The sequence below is a fragment of the Camelus dromedarius genome, chromosome 14, assembly GCF_036321535.1.
Source record: "Camelus dromedarius isolate mCamDro1 chromosome 14, mCamDro1.pat, whole genome shotgun sequence".
Lineage (NCBI taxonomy): Eukaryota > Metazoa > Chordata > Mammalia > Artiodactyla > Camelidae > Camelus > Camelus dromedarius.
Window position 1 is genome coordinate 14,927,389 of NC_087449.1, and position 16,018 is coordinate 14,943,406.

The 16,018-nt window shown below is 35.9% G+C and overlaps 1 protein-coding gene across 1 annotated transcript in view; it reads left to right on the plus strand.

Annotated features, from left to right (window-relative positions):
- Nucleotides 1–16,018, plus strand: part of SLC44A5 (solute carrier family 44 member 5) — a 158,643-nt gene that overhangs the window by 134,206 nt on the left and 8,419 nt on the right. Inside the window, exons 11-19 of the mRNA XM_064493447.1 lie at nucleotides 319–418; nucleotides 2,492–2,584; nucleotides 3,018–3,105; nucleotides 3,605–3,867; nucleotides 4,373–4,467; nucleotides 13,103–13,206; nucleotides 14,233–14,306; nucleotides 14,925–14,995; nucleotides 15,169–15,257. Coding sequence (XP_064349517.1) covers nucleotides 319–418; nucleotides 2,492–2,584; nucleotides 3,018–3,105; nucleotides 3,605–3,867; nucleotides 4,373–4,467; nucleotides 13,103–13,206; nucleotides 14,233–14,306; nucleotides 14,925–14,995; nucleotides 15,169–15,257 — 977 coding nt within the window. The remainder of the gene's footprint in view (nucleotides 1–318; nucleotides 419–2,491; nucleotides 2,585–3,017; nucleotides 3,106–3,604; nucleotides 3,868–4,372; nucleotides 4,468–13,102; nucleotides 13,207–14,232; nucleotides 14,307–14,924; nucleotides 14,996–15,168; nucleotides 15,258–16,018) is intronic.

Sequence of the window (16,018 nt, forward strand, 5' to 3'; positions counted from 1 at the left end):
GCCCTTCCTTCCTTCCTTCCACGCCTATTTCCTCATTTCTACAAATGCTGTGAAATGTTTCCACAGACAAAACGAAGCCTGTCCCTCCGAGTCGTTTAAATTCTAGCTAACGGTTTTGATCTAGGCTGCTTAGCGTTTCTGGGGGGTCTTGAAAGTGAATTTCTAAAACTGGCATTTTGGGAGCAGTGGCACTGCTGAAATTATGAGGTGTCAGCATTGGCAGAAACCATGATGACGCTCAGTCCTAACTTTTGCAGAGAAAGTTTACTTTTTGGATGGATTTGTACCGCACACTAATTTTTTTTTCCCTGTTTAAAGTGATAATACTCTGCATCCTTGAAGTGTTCGTCCTCCTCATGCTGATCTTCCTCAGGAACCGAATCCGCATCTCCATCGCCCTCCTGAAGGAGGGGAGCAAGTAAGGCCATGATGGAGAGACTCACGCCCGTGATGTGTATCAGTCAGTCATAGCAGTCGCTGCCCCAGACTACTGTTGTGTATGTAGATGCCCCAGACTATTTTCCCTTTAAGAAGGCTTGTTAAAGAAATCTGCTTTCCATTCAAGAAGACTTGTTCAAGTTCAGACTCTGCTATGTATTAAAAAGGGCATGCTAACAAGTCTTTCAGTATCCCCAGATCTCAATTATCATAGGATAAAATAAGGCTAAAACCTGTCTGTGTACTAGCACTTTTTTTTTTTAGCACCAAATGTATGTTAGGAGGAAAATATGCGAAAGTAAGTGATTAAGTGCCATATAAAAATTAGTTATGTTACATATTGTATTATTCCCACACTGAGTCATATATTAGTGTTAATGGTTCAGATCATTTGCAGAACTTTAAATAACTGTAATTCTATAAAGCCAACTATGTGCTATTGCCAGTTTTATGTAAGTAACAAAATTTGCCGGTGGACAGAATAATTGGTTCTAACAGCACCAGACTACGTTTTGTATCTACAGGTCTTAATTCAGGAGCACTTTATACCCACAGCCATTTTTTTATTTTAAAATGCTGCAAAATAAACACAATTTTTCATAAAATTAATGCTGGGAGGTGGTAACACCTACAGTTTCTAAACTGTTTCAAAAGGTCACTTGAGGATAATACTTTAAACTTTTGCAAAATGCATGGAAGGAAAAAGGAAATTATTACTATAAAGCTAACAGATCATGCTCTCTATTTAGAACGACGGAAACTAAATTGTTAATGACCAAGGACCAAATTATTTTAAACAGTCTTTAAGGATTATTTTAACATAATTGGCATCTATAATAATAATAGTGCCACCTAAAGCCAGTGTTTGAGATAGTTAACAAGTAGTTTGTTAAATTAAACCCTCTCTCCTTCCCACAATAACTGAAGCTCTATCATTAGCCACTGGAAACTACCGATTTGTTGGGTTTAGTTCTTAAATAGTATGATATTGTGCTATTCACCGTAACTTATCCCACTGCTATGCCTCTAAATGTGTCTGTGTATGTTTCCGTGTGTGCATGTGTGTTCAAGGGCAATTACTACTGTGACAAGTTAATCACTCTTTCAAGGGAAAGTAAGAGCTGGAATAAATGGGTGTGAGAATACAGGGTAAACATAGGGATGCCGAGTAATTCACTAAACAGCAGTGTCTGGAGGAAAGAGAGAACAGCACAGCCCAGACAGTGAGGTGGAAAGGTCACAAATGCAAAAACAAGTCTAAGATGCGTCAGTGCATTAGAAGTGAAAATAGCTCCATCCTAGTTCTCAGTGGCTACATCAAACAGCAGAGGGTTTAATTCAATGTCGTATGCTGTCTTATTCAAAAATAGTAATACGGCAACTAGGATGGTGAATATTTTAGAAACCATAGTTGATGAAGAAATGCCAAAAGAATGATTTTGCTGGAGACTAAAAAAATGAGTTACTTGAAGGATTGTTGTAAGCAAAAGATGGCCACTTCTTTTCCAGAAGGTAGTGGATGCGAATTACAGGCAGGCAGATGAGAAAGAATTTTCTAATACTTTGGTTGTTAAGAAAATAGAATAAGCTGTATCATATAAAAGTAAGTTTCTTTCACTCAATGTGCACCAGACACTAATGAACATATTTTGAAGAAATTTCAGAAAGGATTCTTGAATTAGGGATGGATTCTTACTTTTGATCAGATGATCTTCAAGGTCCTCTCCAACTTTAAAAGTCTAAATAAAAGGGAGAAATACCATGGTTATAATACATCAGATCTTTATGAGTCAGACAGAAATGACCAAAGAGGAGAAGGCTTGGGGAACTTTTGGCACAAATCAAACATGAGCATTGGAAGAATGCCTCTAACTTACTAAAACTGAATAAATAACTAGAATTTAAAAACCAACAAAAAAGAGTCTTTGGTTATTACCACCATTCTTAGAAGGAAATCAGTTTAAGGCTTATTTCTAGTTCTAACAGAAAAAATTTCATTGAGAAATTATGATTTTTGGATCATTTTGAATTTCAACTGTTTGTTTTATTTCAGAGCCATTGGATATATCCCTACTACATTAATTTATCCAGTTTTAACTTTCATCTTCCTCTCAATCTGCATTTCCTACTGGGCTGTGATAGCAATGTATCCTTTGGTCATTGACCTCTTTAAACCTCAGGTCCACATATCATGGGGAGTCTAGGAACATCCTAAGAATATAACTGAGTTGATGATGATGGTGATGCCTGCCAAGCTCTAAAAAAGTTTCAGTGTACCAACTGGATCTCCCCTCAAATAGGTCATCTGGTAGATTTTGTTTTAGTTTTGTCTTCGCATATATGCTCCTTGGCAAGACCTAAAAGATCTCCTATATATTTCACTGTTTTTAAGGGGCCACTCAGCGCAGCTGACCCATGTTTATAATTATGCATTTGAAAATGAATGAATTATTAAAAGATTATAAATTTTTTGAAAATAATCTCTCAGCGGATTTTTTAGTTACTTGCATTATTTTCTTGTCCATTGACTTTCCACCTACCAGCAAACAGTTTATCTATCCTTAATAGAGTTCGCTCAGTTACTTGGCTACATCAGGGGTACCTATATACAAAGTCATAACTCCAGAGGGGCAATGTAAACATGAAAATAAAACCTGTGACCCAAAGGTAAGTAAAAGAGGCTCTCCTTTATGTATGTAAATACAGAACCCTACTTACATTTCACCTATCAGTGTTGTAGGAATCATCCTGAAATAGAGAGCCTGTGCATTGATGGGGATTCTTGGAGGGGTTGGGAGGGTGGGTCAGGCATTAAAAGGAGGGCACTCAATATGGTGGGCAGAATAGAGAAAAAGCACTATTATTTCCTGAGCTCATTTGTCATTTGACCTACAAGGCAGTATGGTCAACAACAGCACTAATAAATGTAAAATTGTAGTGGATGCAGAATGATGAACATATAACGAAAAATGAGATACTTTCTAGAGCTCATTAAAGAATTATATAAAGTAATACTATAGAAAATGAGAATAACAACAGAAATTAATAGAAAAAATGCAGGACATGCAATTAAGGGCTACACAAGACAAAGCAGGGAAGGTACTATCTTGGAATGGCACTGAATGCTATATTATTCATATTGGTTTTTTTTTCTTCCTGAGTGCAGATTTTTAATACAACTGAAGTTGCCAAAGCTTGCCCTGGGGCTCAGTGTAACTTTGCTTTCTATGGTGGAAAAAGCTTGTACCATCAGTACATTACTACCTTCCAGATATTCAACCTATTCGTCTTTCTCTGGCTTATAAACTTTGTCATTGCATTGGGTCAGTGTGCCCTAGCTGGTGCCTTTGCTTCCTATTACTGGGCCTTGAAGAAACCTGATGACATCCCACCATATCCACTTTTTAATGCATTTGGACGAGCCATACGGTAAGTTTCACATGGAACCCTATACCTGTCTTCCCAGATAGTTTTCTTCTACCTTGCTTGTAATTCAAGTGGCAAGGTACAAATGAGGTCAAAGGTATAATTTAAGATTCCTGGATGTCCATCGGCTTTGTCTGGTTTTGTAGCCACAGTTGTATATGCCCTACCCAGGCTAATATCCTTCTGAAAGGTTACTGGAGAGAAGAGGTAGGGGAGGGCACCAAATCAAATATTAAGGATTAGCTTTTCTCTTTCTTTATTGCTCAGCTCAAATATACTATTTTATGATGACAGGCTATTGGTATCACTTCTGTAAATGAAGTGCAAAACAGATGTACATGGTTTAAAATCCTCTATGGAGACCTTTGTCAATCTGAGTAAGAGAGTGTAAGAAGCTCTTTTTTACCAATCCTTCTGCAGATCCCTTTTACCAATAAAAATGAACTAACATCCTTTTAGTTAATAGTAAAGATATTTTAACCTTTATTCTCCTTTTATCTTTGCCCAGATATCACACAGGATCCCTAGCATTTGGATCTTTAATTCTTGCAACAGTTCAAATGTTTAGATTAATCCTAGAGTACTTGGACAAACGTCTTAAACGTAAGATTCCAGAATTTATCTTTACTCAGACTTCTTAACTTCTATGAAGAGAATAGACTGGGTCAAGGGCCTTGGGGAAACATGATGACTGTAGCTTGGACTATGGTAATAAGAATGGATGTGGTCAGACTGGGGATATGTTTGGAAGGAAAAGCCAATGGGACTAGTTGAGGGATTAAAGATGGGGGGCAGGGGTAGGGAGAGTAGCAGTGGTAAAGAAAACAGAAGTTATGATGCTATTTGCTAAGATGTGGAAACCAGGAGAAGTAAATTTCAAAGAAGAGATTTAAAATTGTTTTTAATATTGAGAAGCACAGTGGGAATATCAGGTGGTCCCAAGTCTAGAGCTCAGGACAGGTCATTCTTAAAATATACATGTGGATGTTATTGGCATAAATCTTCATACATGACACATATAGTTCATAAACACATAAACTCTGCTTAGAATTAAAAGATTTTATTATTAATTGCCAAAATAATCTTAAAACAGAACGACTACGTTGGAACATTAACATTTTCTGATTTCAAAACTCAATACAAAGCTACAGTAATAAAACAGTGTGGCACTGGTATAAGGACAGACATATAGATGTGGAATAGAATAGAGAACCCCAAAAAAACCCTCACATATAAGACCATTCAATGGGGAAAGGGCAATTTTTTTCAACTAATGTTACTAGGAAAACTATATACCTACATGCAAAAGAAAGGAGTTGGACCCTTACCTTACACCATATACAAAAATTAATTCCAAATGGATCAAAAACTTAACATAAAAGCTAAAACTGTAAAAGTCTTAGAAAAAAGCATGGGAAGAAATCTTCTTGACATTGGATATATTGATGATTTCTTGGATATGATACCAAAAATACAGGTAAACAAAAGAAAAAAAAAACAGATAAATTACACTTCATCAAAATTTTTTAAAAGTGCATCATAGGACACTATTGAGAGAGTGAAGATACAACCCACAGAATGGGAGAAAATATTTACAAATCATACACTGGATAAGCAACTAATATTCAGAATATATAATGAACTTCTACAACTAAACAATAAAACAACCCAATTCAACATGGGCAAAGGATTTTTTAAATCAAGTAATTTTTTTTAGCTTTACTGAGGTAAAATTGACAATAAAATTGTAATGTTTTTAAAGTGTACAACATGATGATTTGATATACATATACATTGTGAAAGGATTCCTACATTTAAGGTGGGACACATCTGTTCAACTCACATATTTAGCTTTTTTCCCCCTTTTTGGGGAGAATGCTTAAGCTCTTCTCTCTCAGCAAGTTTTACTTATACAATATAGTATTATCAACTATACTCAACATGTTATACATTAGATCCTGAAACCTTACGCATCATATAGCTGAAAGCTCACACCCTTTTAGCAGCCTGTCTCTATTTCTCCTTATTTCCCAGTATGTGGCACACATGGCACCACAGTTCTACTCTGTTTATATAATACATTCAACTCCCGCCCACCGACTTATGAGCAATACCATGCATGTTACTTTTTGTCTGGCTTATTTCACTTAGCGTAATGCTCCTCAGCTTCATTCACATTACTGCAAGAGTAGGATTTCCTTCTATTTTAAGGCTGAATAATATTCCATCGTGTGTCTATACCACTATTTTATCTGCTGATCCATCTAATGAAACCTAGGTTGTTTCCACACATTGGATATTGTAAATAATGCTGCAGTAAACACTGGAGTGCAGATATCTCTTCAATACAGTCATTGTGTTTCCTTCAGTTATATATTCAGAAGTGGAATTGCTGAATCATATGGTAATTCTATTTTTAATTTCTTGAGGAACCTCCATATTGTTTTCCATAGTGGATGCATCAATTTACATTCCTACCAGCAGTGTACAAGAGTTCCCTTTTCTCTATATCCTTACCAACACTTGTTATCTCTTGTTTTTTTGATAATAAACATCCTAACAGGTATGAGGTGATATCTCACTGTGGTTTTGATTTGCATTTCTCTGATAATAAGTATTGTTGACCACCTTTTCATGCACCTATTGGCCATTTGTATGTCTTCTTTGAAAAAATTCTATTCAGGTTCTTTGCCATTTTTTATTGGATTATTTGTGATATTCTGCTATTGAGTTCTATAAATTCTTACGTATTTTGGATATTAACCCCTTATCACATATGTGGTTTGCAAATACTTTCTACTATTCAGTAGGTTACTTTTTCATGTTGCTGATAGTTTCCTTCACTATACAAAAGCTTTTTAGTTTGATGTAGTCCCACTTGTTTATTTTGGTTTTGTTGCCTTTGCTTTTGGTGTGAAATCCAAAAAATCATTGCCAAGACCAATGTCAAGAAGCTTATCATGTTTTCTTCTAGGATTTTATGATTTCAGGTTTCACATTCAAGTCTTTAATCCATTTTGAGTTGATTACAGTGTATGGGGTAAGGTAAGGATCCAATTTCATTCTTTTGCATGTGGATATCTAGTTTTCCCGGTATCATTTATTGAAGAGACTGTCCTTTCTGCATTGTATATTCTTGACTCCTTTGTGAAAAATTAATTGACCATATATGCATGTGTATTTCTGGGCTCTGTATTCTGTTCTGTTCATCTATGTGTCTTTTTAATGGCAATACCAGACTGTTTTGACTACTATAGGTTTGTAATAGCTTGAAATCAAGAAGTACAATGCCTTTAGCTTTGCTTTTCTTTCTCAATTGCTTTGGCTATTTGGATATTTTGTGTTTCCATACAAATTTTAGGGATTGTTTTTCCTATATCTGTGAAAAGTGGCATTGGAATTTTGATAGGGATTGCATGGAATTTGTACATACATGGCTACTATGAACATTTTAATATTAATTCTTCTAATCCATGAACATAGGCTATTTTCCACTTACCTGTTTCAATGCACAAGTATTTCTTCTCATTCAAATTTATTCCTAGGTATATTATTATTTTTGATCCAATTATGAATGGAATGGTTCTCTTAATTTCTCTTTGAAATAGCTAGTTGTTAGTGTAAAAAAGGCAACTGATTTTTGTATATTTATTTTATTTCCTGAAACTTTACTGATTTCATATGTTAGTTCTAATAGTTTTTTGGAGACTGTAGGGTTTTATATATATGTATTATCATGTGATCTGCAATTAGAATTTTACTTTCTCCTTTCTGATTTTAATACCTTTTATTTCTTTAACTTGCCTAATTGTTCTGGTTAGGACTTCCAGTACTGAATTAAAACAAAATGGGACAAGAGTGGACATTCTTGTCTTGTTCCTGATCTTAGAAGAAAAGCTTAGAGGCTTTTCATCATTGACTATGATGTTAGCTGTTGGCTTGTCATATATAGTCTTTACTATGTTGAGGCCTTATTTAACAAGTTTGTTGAGAGTTTTTATTACGAAAGAAGGTTAAATTTTGTCAAGTAATTTTTCTGCATTTATTGAGACAATAATATGATTTTCATCCTTCATTTTGTTAATGTGGAGCATCACATTTATTGATTTGTGTATGTTAAACTATTCTTGCATCCCTGCAATAAATCCTACTTGATCTTGGTGTATCATTCTTTTTACCCACTGTTGAATTCAGTTTGCTAATATTCTGTTGATGATTTTTGCATTTATGTTCATCAGGGATATTGAACTGTAATTTTCTATTCTTTCAGTGTCTTTATCTGGCTTTAGTATCAGGGTAAAGCTGGCTTCATAAAATAAGTTTGGAAAAAGTCTTTCCACTTCTATTGTTTGAAAGAATTTGAGAAGGATTGGTATTAATTCTTCTTTAAATGTTTGATAGAATTCACCAGTGAAGCCAGTTGATCCTGGATTTTATGTTGTTGTTGTAATTGGGAGCTTTTTGATCACTGAATCAAAATCCTCACTAGTCATTGATCTGTTCATATTTTCTATTTCTTCATGATTCAGTCTTGGTTAAGTTGTATATGTCTAGGAATTTATCTATTTCTTCTAGGTTGTCCAATTTGTTGGTGTATAATTGTTCATAGTAGTCTGAACCATGATCCTTTTTATGTGTGGTATCAGTTGTAATGTCTCCTCTTTCAGTTCTGAATTTGCCTCCTCTTCTTTTTTCTCAAATGGTCTAGAGAAAGGTTTGTCAACTTTATGTTTTCAAAAAACTAGTTTGTAGTTTCACTTATCTTTCCTATTATTTTTAAGTCTGTTTCATTTATTTCCATTCTGATCTTTGCTATTTCCTTCCTTCTACTAACTTTGTACTTATTTTCTTCCTTTTCTAATTCCTTGAGGTGTAAAGTTAGGTTGTTTGAGATCTTTCTTTTTTCTTAACAGGTGTTTATTGCTATGGACTTCCCTCTTAGAACTGCTTTGCTGCATCCCATCCCATACATTTTGGTATGTTGTGTTTCCATTTTCATTTGTCTCAGGATACTCTTTGATTTCTCTTTTGATTTATTCTTTGACCCATTGATTATTCAGTAGCATGCTATTCAATCTCCACATATTGGTGAATTTTCCAATTTTCTTATTGTAAGTAATTTCTAGTTTCATACCATTGTGTTTAGAAAAAATGCTTGATGTGATTGCAGACTTTCTACATTTATTAAGACTTGTTTTGTAGCCTAACATATGATCTATCCTGGAGAATGTTCCATATGCACTTTAGAAGAATGTGTATTCTGCTGTGATTGGATGGAATGTACTGTAAATGTCTGTTAAATCTATCTGGTCTAATGTGTAATTAGGTCTAATGTTTCTCTCTTAAATTTTCTGTCTGGATGATCTATCCATTATTGAAATTGGGGTTTTGAAAGCCCTATTATTATATTGCTATTAATTTCTTCCTTTGTATCTGTTTCTATTTGCTTTATACATTTATGTGCTCCAGTGTTGGGTAGATAGATATAATTTTTATATCCCCTTGATAAACAGATCCTTTTATCATTGTATTGTATCTGGTTTCAGCTTTTGGCTTAAAGTCTATTTTGACTGACACAGGCATATGTTGTACACCTGCTTTCTTTTGGTTTCCAGTTGCAGGGAAAATCTTTTTTCCAATCCTTCTCTTTCAGTCTAGGTGTGTCTTTAGGATGAGACCTACAGGTAGTATATATTTGAGTTGTTTTTTTTTAATTCATTCAGCCACTCTATGTCTTTTGATTGGAGAATTTAGTCCATTTACATTCAGTTATAATTATTGATGGCTATAGACTTACTATTTCTATCTTGTCAATTGTTTTTCTGGCTGTTTTATAGTTTTTTTATTTATCACTTCCTTTGCAATTTGATGATTTTCTGTAGTGATATATTTTGATTCTTTGTATCAACTGTAGGTTTTTGCTTTGTAGTTATCATGAGGCTGTTATAAAATATCTTACAGTTATGACAATCTATTTTAAGCTGTACTTTGTGTGCATACAAAGGCTCTATATTTTTTTACACTCCCCCCATATTTTATGCTGTAATGTATTTGAAGTCACAATTTATCTCTTTTTATATTGTGTATCCATTAACAAGTTATGTAGTTATAGTTCTTTTTAATACTTTCTTTTACCGTTTATACTAGAGTTATAAGTGATTTACCCACCATCATATAATTTTAGAGTATTTTGAATTTAACTGTATATTTACCTTTATCTGTGAGTTCTATACTTTCATTCATTATCATGTTACTAATTAGCATCCTTTTGTTCAGCTTAAAGAACTCTCTTTAACATTTCTTGTATGGCTGGTCTACTGGTGATGAACTCTTTCAGCTTTTGTTTGTCAGGAAAACTCTTTATCTCTCCTTTAATTCTGAAGAACAACTTGGCTGGCATATTTTTCTTTCAGCACTCTTAATTTATCATTCTACTTCATTCTGGCCTGCAATGTTTCTGCTTAAAAAAACTGCTGACAGTCTTATGGGGATTCCCTTATGTGCAACAAATTACTTTTCCCCTCTGCCTTTACTTGCGTTTTAACTTTTGAAAATTAATTTTGTGTGTCTCAATGTGGATCTCTTTAGATTCATCTTTTTTGGTATTCTTTGTGCTTTCTGGATCTGGATGAGTGTTTGTTTCCTCAAGTTAGGGAATTTTCGGTCATTTGAATATGTTTTCTGCTTCTTTCCATCTCTTCTACTTCTGGGACCTCTATAATGTGTATATTGATGGTGTCTCACAAATTCTTTAAGCTAACTTCACTCTTTTCATTTTCTTTTTGCTTCTCTGATTGGATGAATCCCACTGCCTTGTCTTTGAATTCATTGATCCTTTCTTTCACTAGATCTACTCTGCTGTTGAATCCCACTGTTGAATTTTTCAGTTCAATTATTATACTCTTCAGCTCCATGAATTCTGCTGGATTTTAAAAAATATTTTCTATCTCTTTGTTGAAATTCTCACTTTGTTCATGCATTGCTCCCCTGACTGTGGTCAGCAGCTTTATGATCATTATTTCGAATTCTGTATTGGGTAAATCAATTATCTCTGTTTCATCAATATCAGTTTCTGGAGATGTTATCTTATTTTTTTAATTTGGAACATAATCCCTTGTTTCTTCATTTTTTTCTTGATTCTTTGTATTAGTTTTTGTGCATTAGATAAAACAGCCACCTTTCCCAACTTGAGACTAGTCTCATATAGGAAATGAGCTTCATTAATTAGCCCAGCCTGAGCTTTCAGTTCTCTCAAACCTTTGTGACTGTCCTAGTCACCATAGTTAATTTAGTGGCAATTAGTAGTTGAAGGTGTGCCTAGACCTGTCAGTGTCCCAAAGGGGAGAATCACAGTCAGAGCCTAGATGCAGGCAAATTAGAAGCTAAACCCTCAGGTAATTGTTTGGAAAGTATGAAGTTAAGCCCCTTTCCAGGAGAAACTGGGAGGTGGGTATTTGCCTGCTTCCTCTGCACTGAACCAGAATGTATAGCTGGGGGGGGGGGGGGGCATTCCTTTACAATTTAAACACTGATTATTTGTTTTCTACAGTTCTGAGGGACTCATGAATGTAAGTCCTGTTGGCTCTCAGAGCCAGACAAAGTGGTGTTCAGGCCTTAGGCAGTAGCTGCAAAAGCTGGGGCACAAGGCATGTGTACAAGCTCCTTCCAGAGAGATGTTGGTGACCTGGTTTTATGATTGGAGTGAGCTAGAGAGAGAAGGCAGTGGAAATACCCACTAGCTCCCCCTGGCTCCATGGAGGATCACAGCTAGCCTCTAGAGTGTGTAAACTGGAAGCCAGACTTTCAGGCAACAGATTGCAAAGTGTGCCATTAGTCCCCTCCCAGGGAAAGACTGAAAGATGGGCATTTTTGCCTGCTCCCTCTGAGCTAAGCCCTGGGGGAATAGTGATTGTTAGCATAAGTACCTGTTAAGAATCGCTTGTTTTTATAGTCCTATAGAACTTGTGAACCCAAGCCCCTGTGGCTTTCAGAGCTAAGTATTGGGGGGTCGGGGAGGAGTCTGTCCTTTTGGTGGGAGCCTTAAAAGCTGGACTCCTTGATGTGCTGTCCAAACCCTTCACTCCTCAGGGAGAAGCTGAGATTTGGGGTATTGTCCCAATTATATGGTACTGTGCCAGGGGTAGGGTTTATGGCAAGTGTGTCTCAGCCTTTCCTACCATTTCAGTGTGTGATTTTCTTAGTTGCCTGATGTATAGGAGTCACTCAGCTTGTTTCTGGATTTATCCCAGAGGAAACCACTCCATGTATAGCTGTACCTTCAGTCCATCTGTGGGAGGAGGGAAGTTCAGGAGCCTCCTATATCACTATCTTTGTCCCTCCTGCAAAGGACTTGCATTTACTTTGCTCTAAGAACATATATAAATGGTGAATAAACACGAGAAAAGATTCTCAATATTAGTTATTAGGGAAATGCAAATCAGAACCATAATGAGGTACCACTTTATGCCCATTAGAATGGCCACTATCCAAAAAAGTGAAAAATAGCAAGTGTTTATAGGATGAGGATAAATTGGAACCCTTGTGCATTGCTGGTGGGAATGTTAAAACCATATAGCCACTGTGGAAATCAGTAAGGTGATTCCTCAGAAAGTTAAAAATTTTGATTGCCATATGACCAAGCAATTCCATTTCTAGACATATACTCAAAAGAATTGAAAGCAAGGTCTGAAACAAATACTTGCACACCAATGTCTACAGCAGCATTATTCACAATAGCCAAAAGATAGAAACAACCCAAATTTCCATTAACAGATAAAAGAATTAGTAATTATGTGATATATACATACAATGGAATGTTATTCAGCTCTAAAAAGAAATGTAATGATGAATCTTGACAACTTAATGCTAAGTGAATAAGCAAGACACAAAAGAACAAATATTATGTGATTGCACTTACATGAGGTATCTAGAAGAGGCAAATTCATACAGACAGAAGCATGATAGAGGTTACCAGGGGCTGGGAGAAGGGGAGAATGAGGAATTATTGGATATAGAGTTTCTATGTGAGAATGAAAAACTGATAGTGATGATAGTTGAACAAAATTGTGGACATACTTAATGCTACTGAATCGTACACTTAAAATGGTTAAAACAGTAAATCGGATAGATGTTTTACTGCAATTAAAAAATTTAAAAGCCCATTTAAAAATTTACTATTATTTTCTTGATTCATAGAATTTGCAAATCATTAATAGATGTAAATATCCCCTTCTCATAGAGGCCCAGAGCAACATCTCTAAATTCCTAAAATGCTGCCTGAGATGCTGTTTCTGGTGTTTGGAAAAAGCAGTACGGTTTTTGAACAGAAATGCCTATGTTATGGTAAGTAGATTATTTTTTGTTTACTAAGCTTCTTCTTTGCAAACCCAAACCCCATGTCTACATTTCCATCTCCAAAGCATTCACATATCAGGCAGCTGAATTTATCACCATGTTGATATAAGAATTTGTGAATCCAATGCATGATTCAGGGCTATGTTTTCCTAGTTGGGACAGTAACTTAACTGTACTTCATTATTACCTTCAATATATTTTTGGAGAGGAAAAATATTATACCTTAGAAATACAAAAATTTGCTAGATAGTTTAGTGGGAGGAAAGCTTACTTAGTCTGTGTTTCACTCTGAGAAAATATTCTTCTAATTGTGGGATTTATGTGTTTTTAAGGAAGAGTCTGTTTCTTTTTATGATTCTTATGTTGAAATGTTTGGAAATTGACAATGCCTAACTGAATTTGTTACTTATTTCCTGTGGGAATATGGAGGCTCCTAAAGAGATTTTTTTAAATAGGGGATCCAAAAACCATTCTAAAATTTAGCAACTACAACCTTGTAACACTTGCTTATTATTCCCAGTAACATAGGATCTGGAGGGATGACTCAAATAGTCATAGACATTCAGCATCATTAATGTACCTCCAGTAAGAATATTGTATTGAACTTTTAATCAGTAAATCAAGTTTACGGGAAGGCATTGTGTTTCCTGAGTCTAATTTTTAATGTGAATGCTGCAACATTTAACCCATTCAGTAACAAACCATAGCCAAAACACTTCAAAGACAGAAGCTATATCCTGGGATTTGAGAAGAAGAGCTACCTCTGTTTGCAGCTGTCTAATCCCCACGGAGTTTAAGGGCACACAGCAACTGAAACACACCTTATTGTCAATAACTCTGAGAGCTGAGGACACACAGTTCCCTAGCCTCCCACAAACCCAAATGTTGGAAAAGAAGAAAGAGAGTAGCTGTATGAGTGATAGAGAATTAATTTATGTTCCTGCCACTGGATTGTCTGTTGTTCTTGTTAAGTTATGTTACTGACTCCAGGATAAAATCAACTGTCTTCCTCAGATCGCAATATATGGCAAAAACTTCTGCAGGTCAGCAAGAGATGCTTTCAATCTGCTGATGAGAAACATTTTAAAGTAAGTAATCAGGTTGAGCATTGCAATAAATGATGTGGTGAACCTTGAGCATCCATACTTCACATGTTGTTATTTAAAGTGTTGGTGGTCTTATTAGATATGAATATTATCTTTTAATTTAATAGATTTAAATCTTGTCCTTCACACCACTAATGTCTTCTTATATCTTAGAATTATTCATCCTATCATCCACCTATGCCTTTAAACCCATTGGCACTTACTCATTTTTATTATCCCTTCTGCTCAAGAAATTCCCTACATGAATATTATCATCATGTTTCTGACTATTGCCCTCCTCCCAAAACTCCTCCTCTGAGTGAACAAAATCCGAGAACAAATGCAGCCACCCTCAGGATTCAGGTCCTGCAATTAGAGAGCGAGGCTGACACCACCAGTAGCACCTGACAGCCCTACAATACCATCTTCTGTTTACTTCATTAAAAATAAGTCAGAAATTCACTCCTGGGTTCTACATTCATTTCTTGCATGTAATGAATGCCAAATAAAATTTCAGCAAAGACATATCAAAACGAATTCATGAATTATTTACTATCATAAATTTCAAGGAACAAATGTCATTTTAACACGAAATTATACTTTCTTTTTTCTGATTCTCAGAGTTGCAGTTATGGATAGAGTTACCGACTTTGTACTCATCCTGGGGAAGATTCTAGTTGCTGGGTGCATAGGTAAGTAGTAACAGTGGTAGCAGTACTAGTAATACTAGTAGTAAAAGCAGCAGTACTCGGGTAGCAGTAATGACAATAAAAAGTTTGACAGGTGCTTAGAAAAGCTTCTTTACTTCAAAAAGCCATATTCCTTTGCAAATGCGTAATATAGATGTTCTGCCTTTTCACTGTAGGTGTCCTGGCCTTTCTACTCTTCACGCAAAGACTCCCAATGATTATAGAAGGACCAACATCTTTAAATTACTACTGGGTACCCTTGCTGGTAAGAGCTGATGTCCTAGTAAGTTTGGGCTGCTACAACAAAAAAAACCGTAGCCTTGGTGGCTTAAACACCAGGGCTTTATTCCTCACAGTTCTGAAAGCTAAGTTCAAGATCAAGGTGCCCACACATTGAGTTCCTGGTGAGAGCTTTCTTCCTAATTTGCAAAGGGACACCTTCTTGCTGTATCTTAACATGTTGGAGAGAGATATCATGTCTCCTGTTTTCTCTTATAAGGGCACTAATCTCATTCATGAGGGCTTCACTCTCATGACCTAATTACCTCCCACAGGCCCCACCTCCAATGCCATCACATTAGGGATTAGGTTTCAAGATGTGAATTTTGAGGGGACACAATTCATTTCATGAGCATCTGGGTAATATTGACTCTGATTTATCAGAGATGGCAAAATAAAGCCAAAAAGGAGTAGAAGAAATAATGTTAGCTAACACTGCTTTCTGCCAAGCTTCATTCTGCTTTAGAGATTGGGTTCCTTGGAAGCAACCCCCCTGAGACAGAGGATTGCATGCAGAAGGTTTATTATGAAGTGTTCTCCTGAGATGCACTTGAAAAGATATGAGGAGGACAGGCCAGGGCAAAAGAAGAAGCTGACCCATTCTGCAGGTATAACTGAGGCCTTACACATAATCACAGGAAGTTCTGACAAAGGGACTGGGCCTTCGTACGCTGCAGGCAGGCATTGGCCAGCGGCTGCCGTCTGAACAGCCGTGTAACGTTGGGTGAGGCAGCGCCCTGCAAGGAG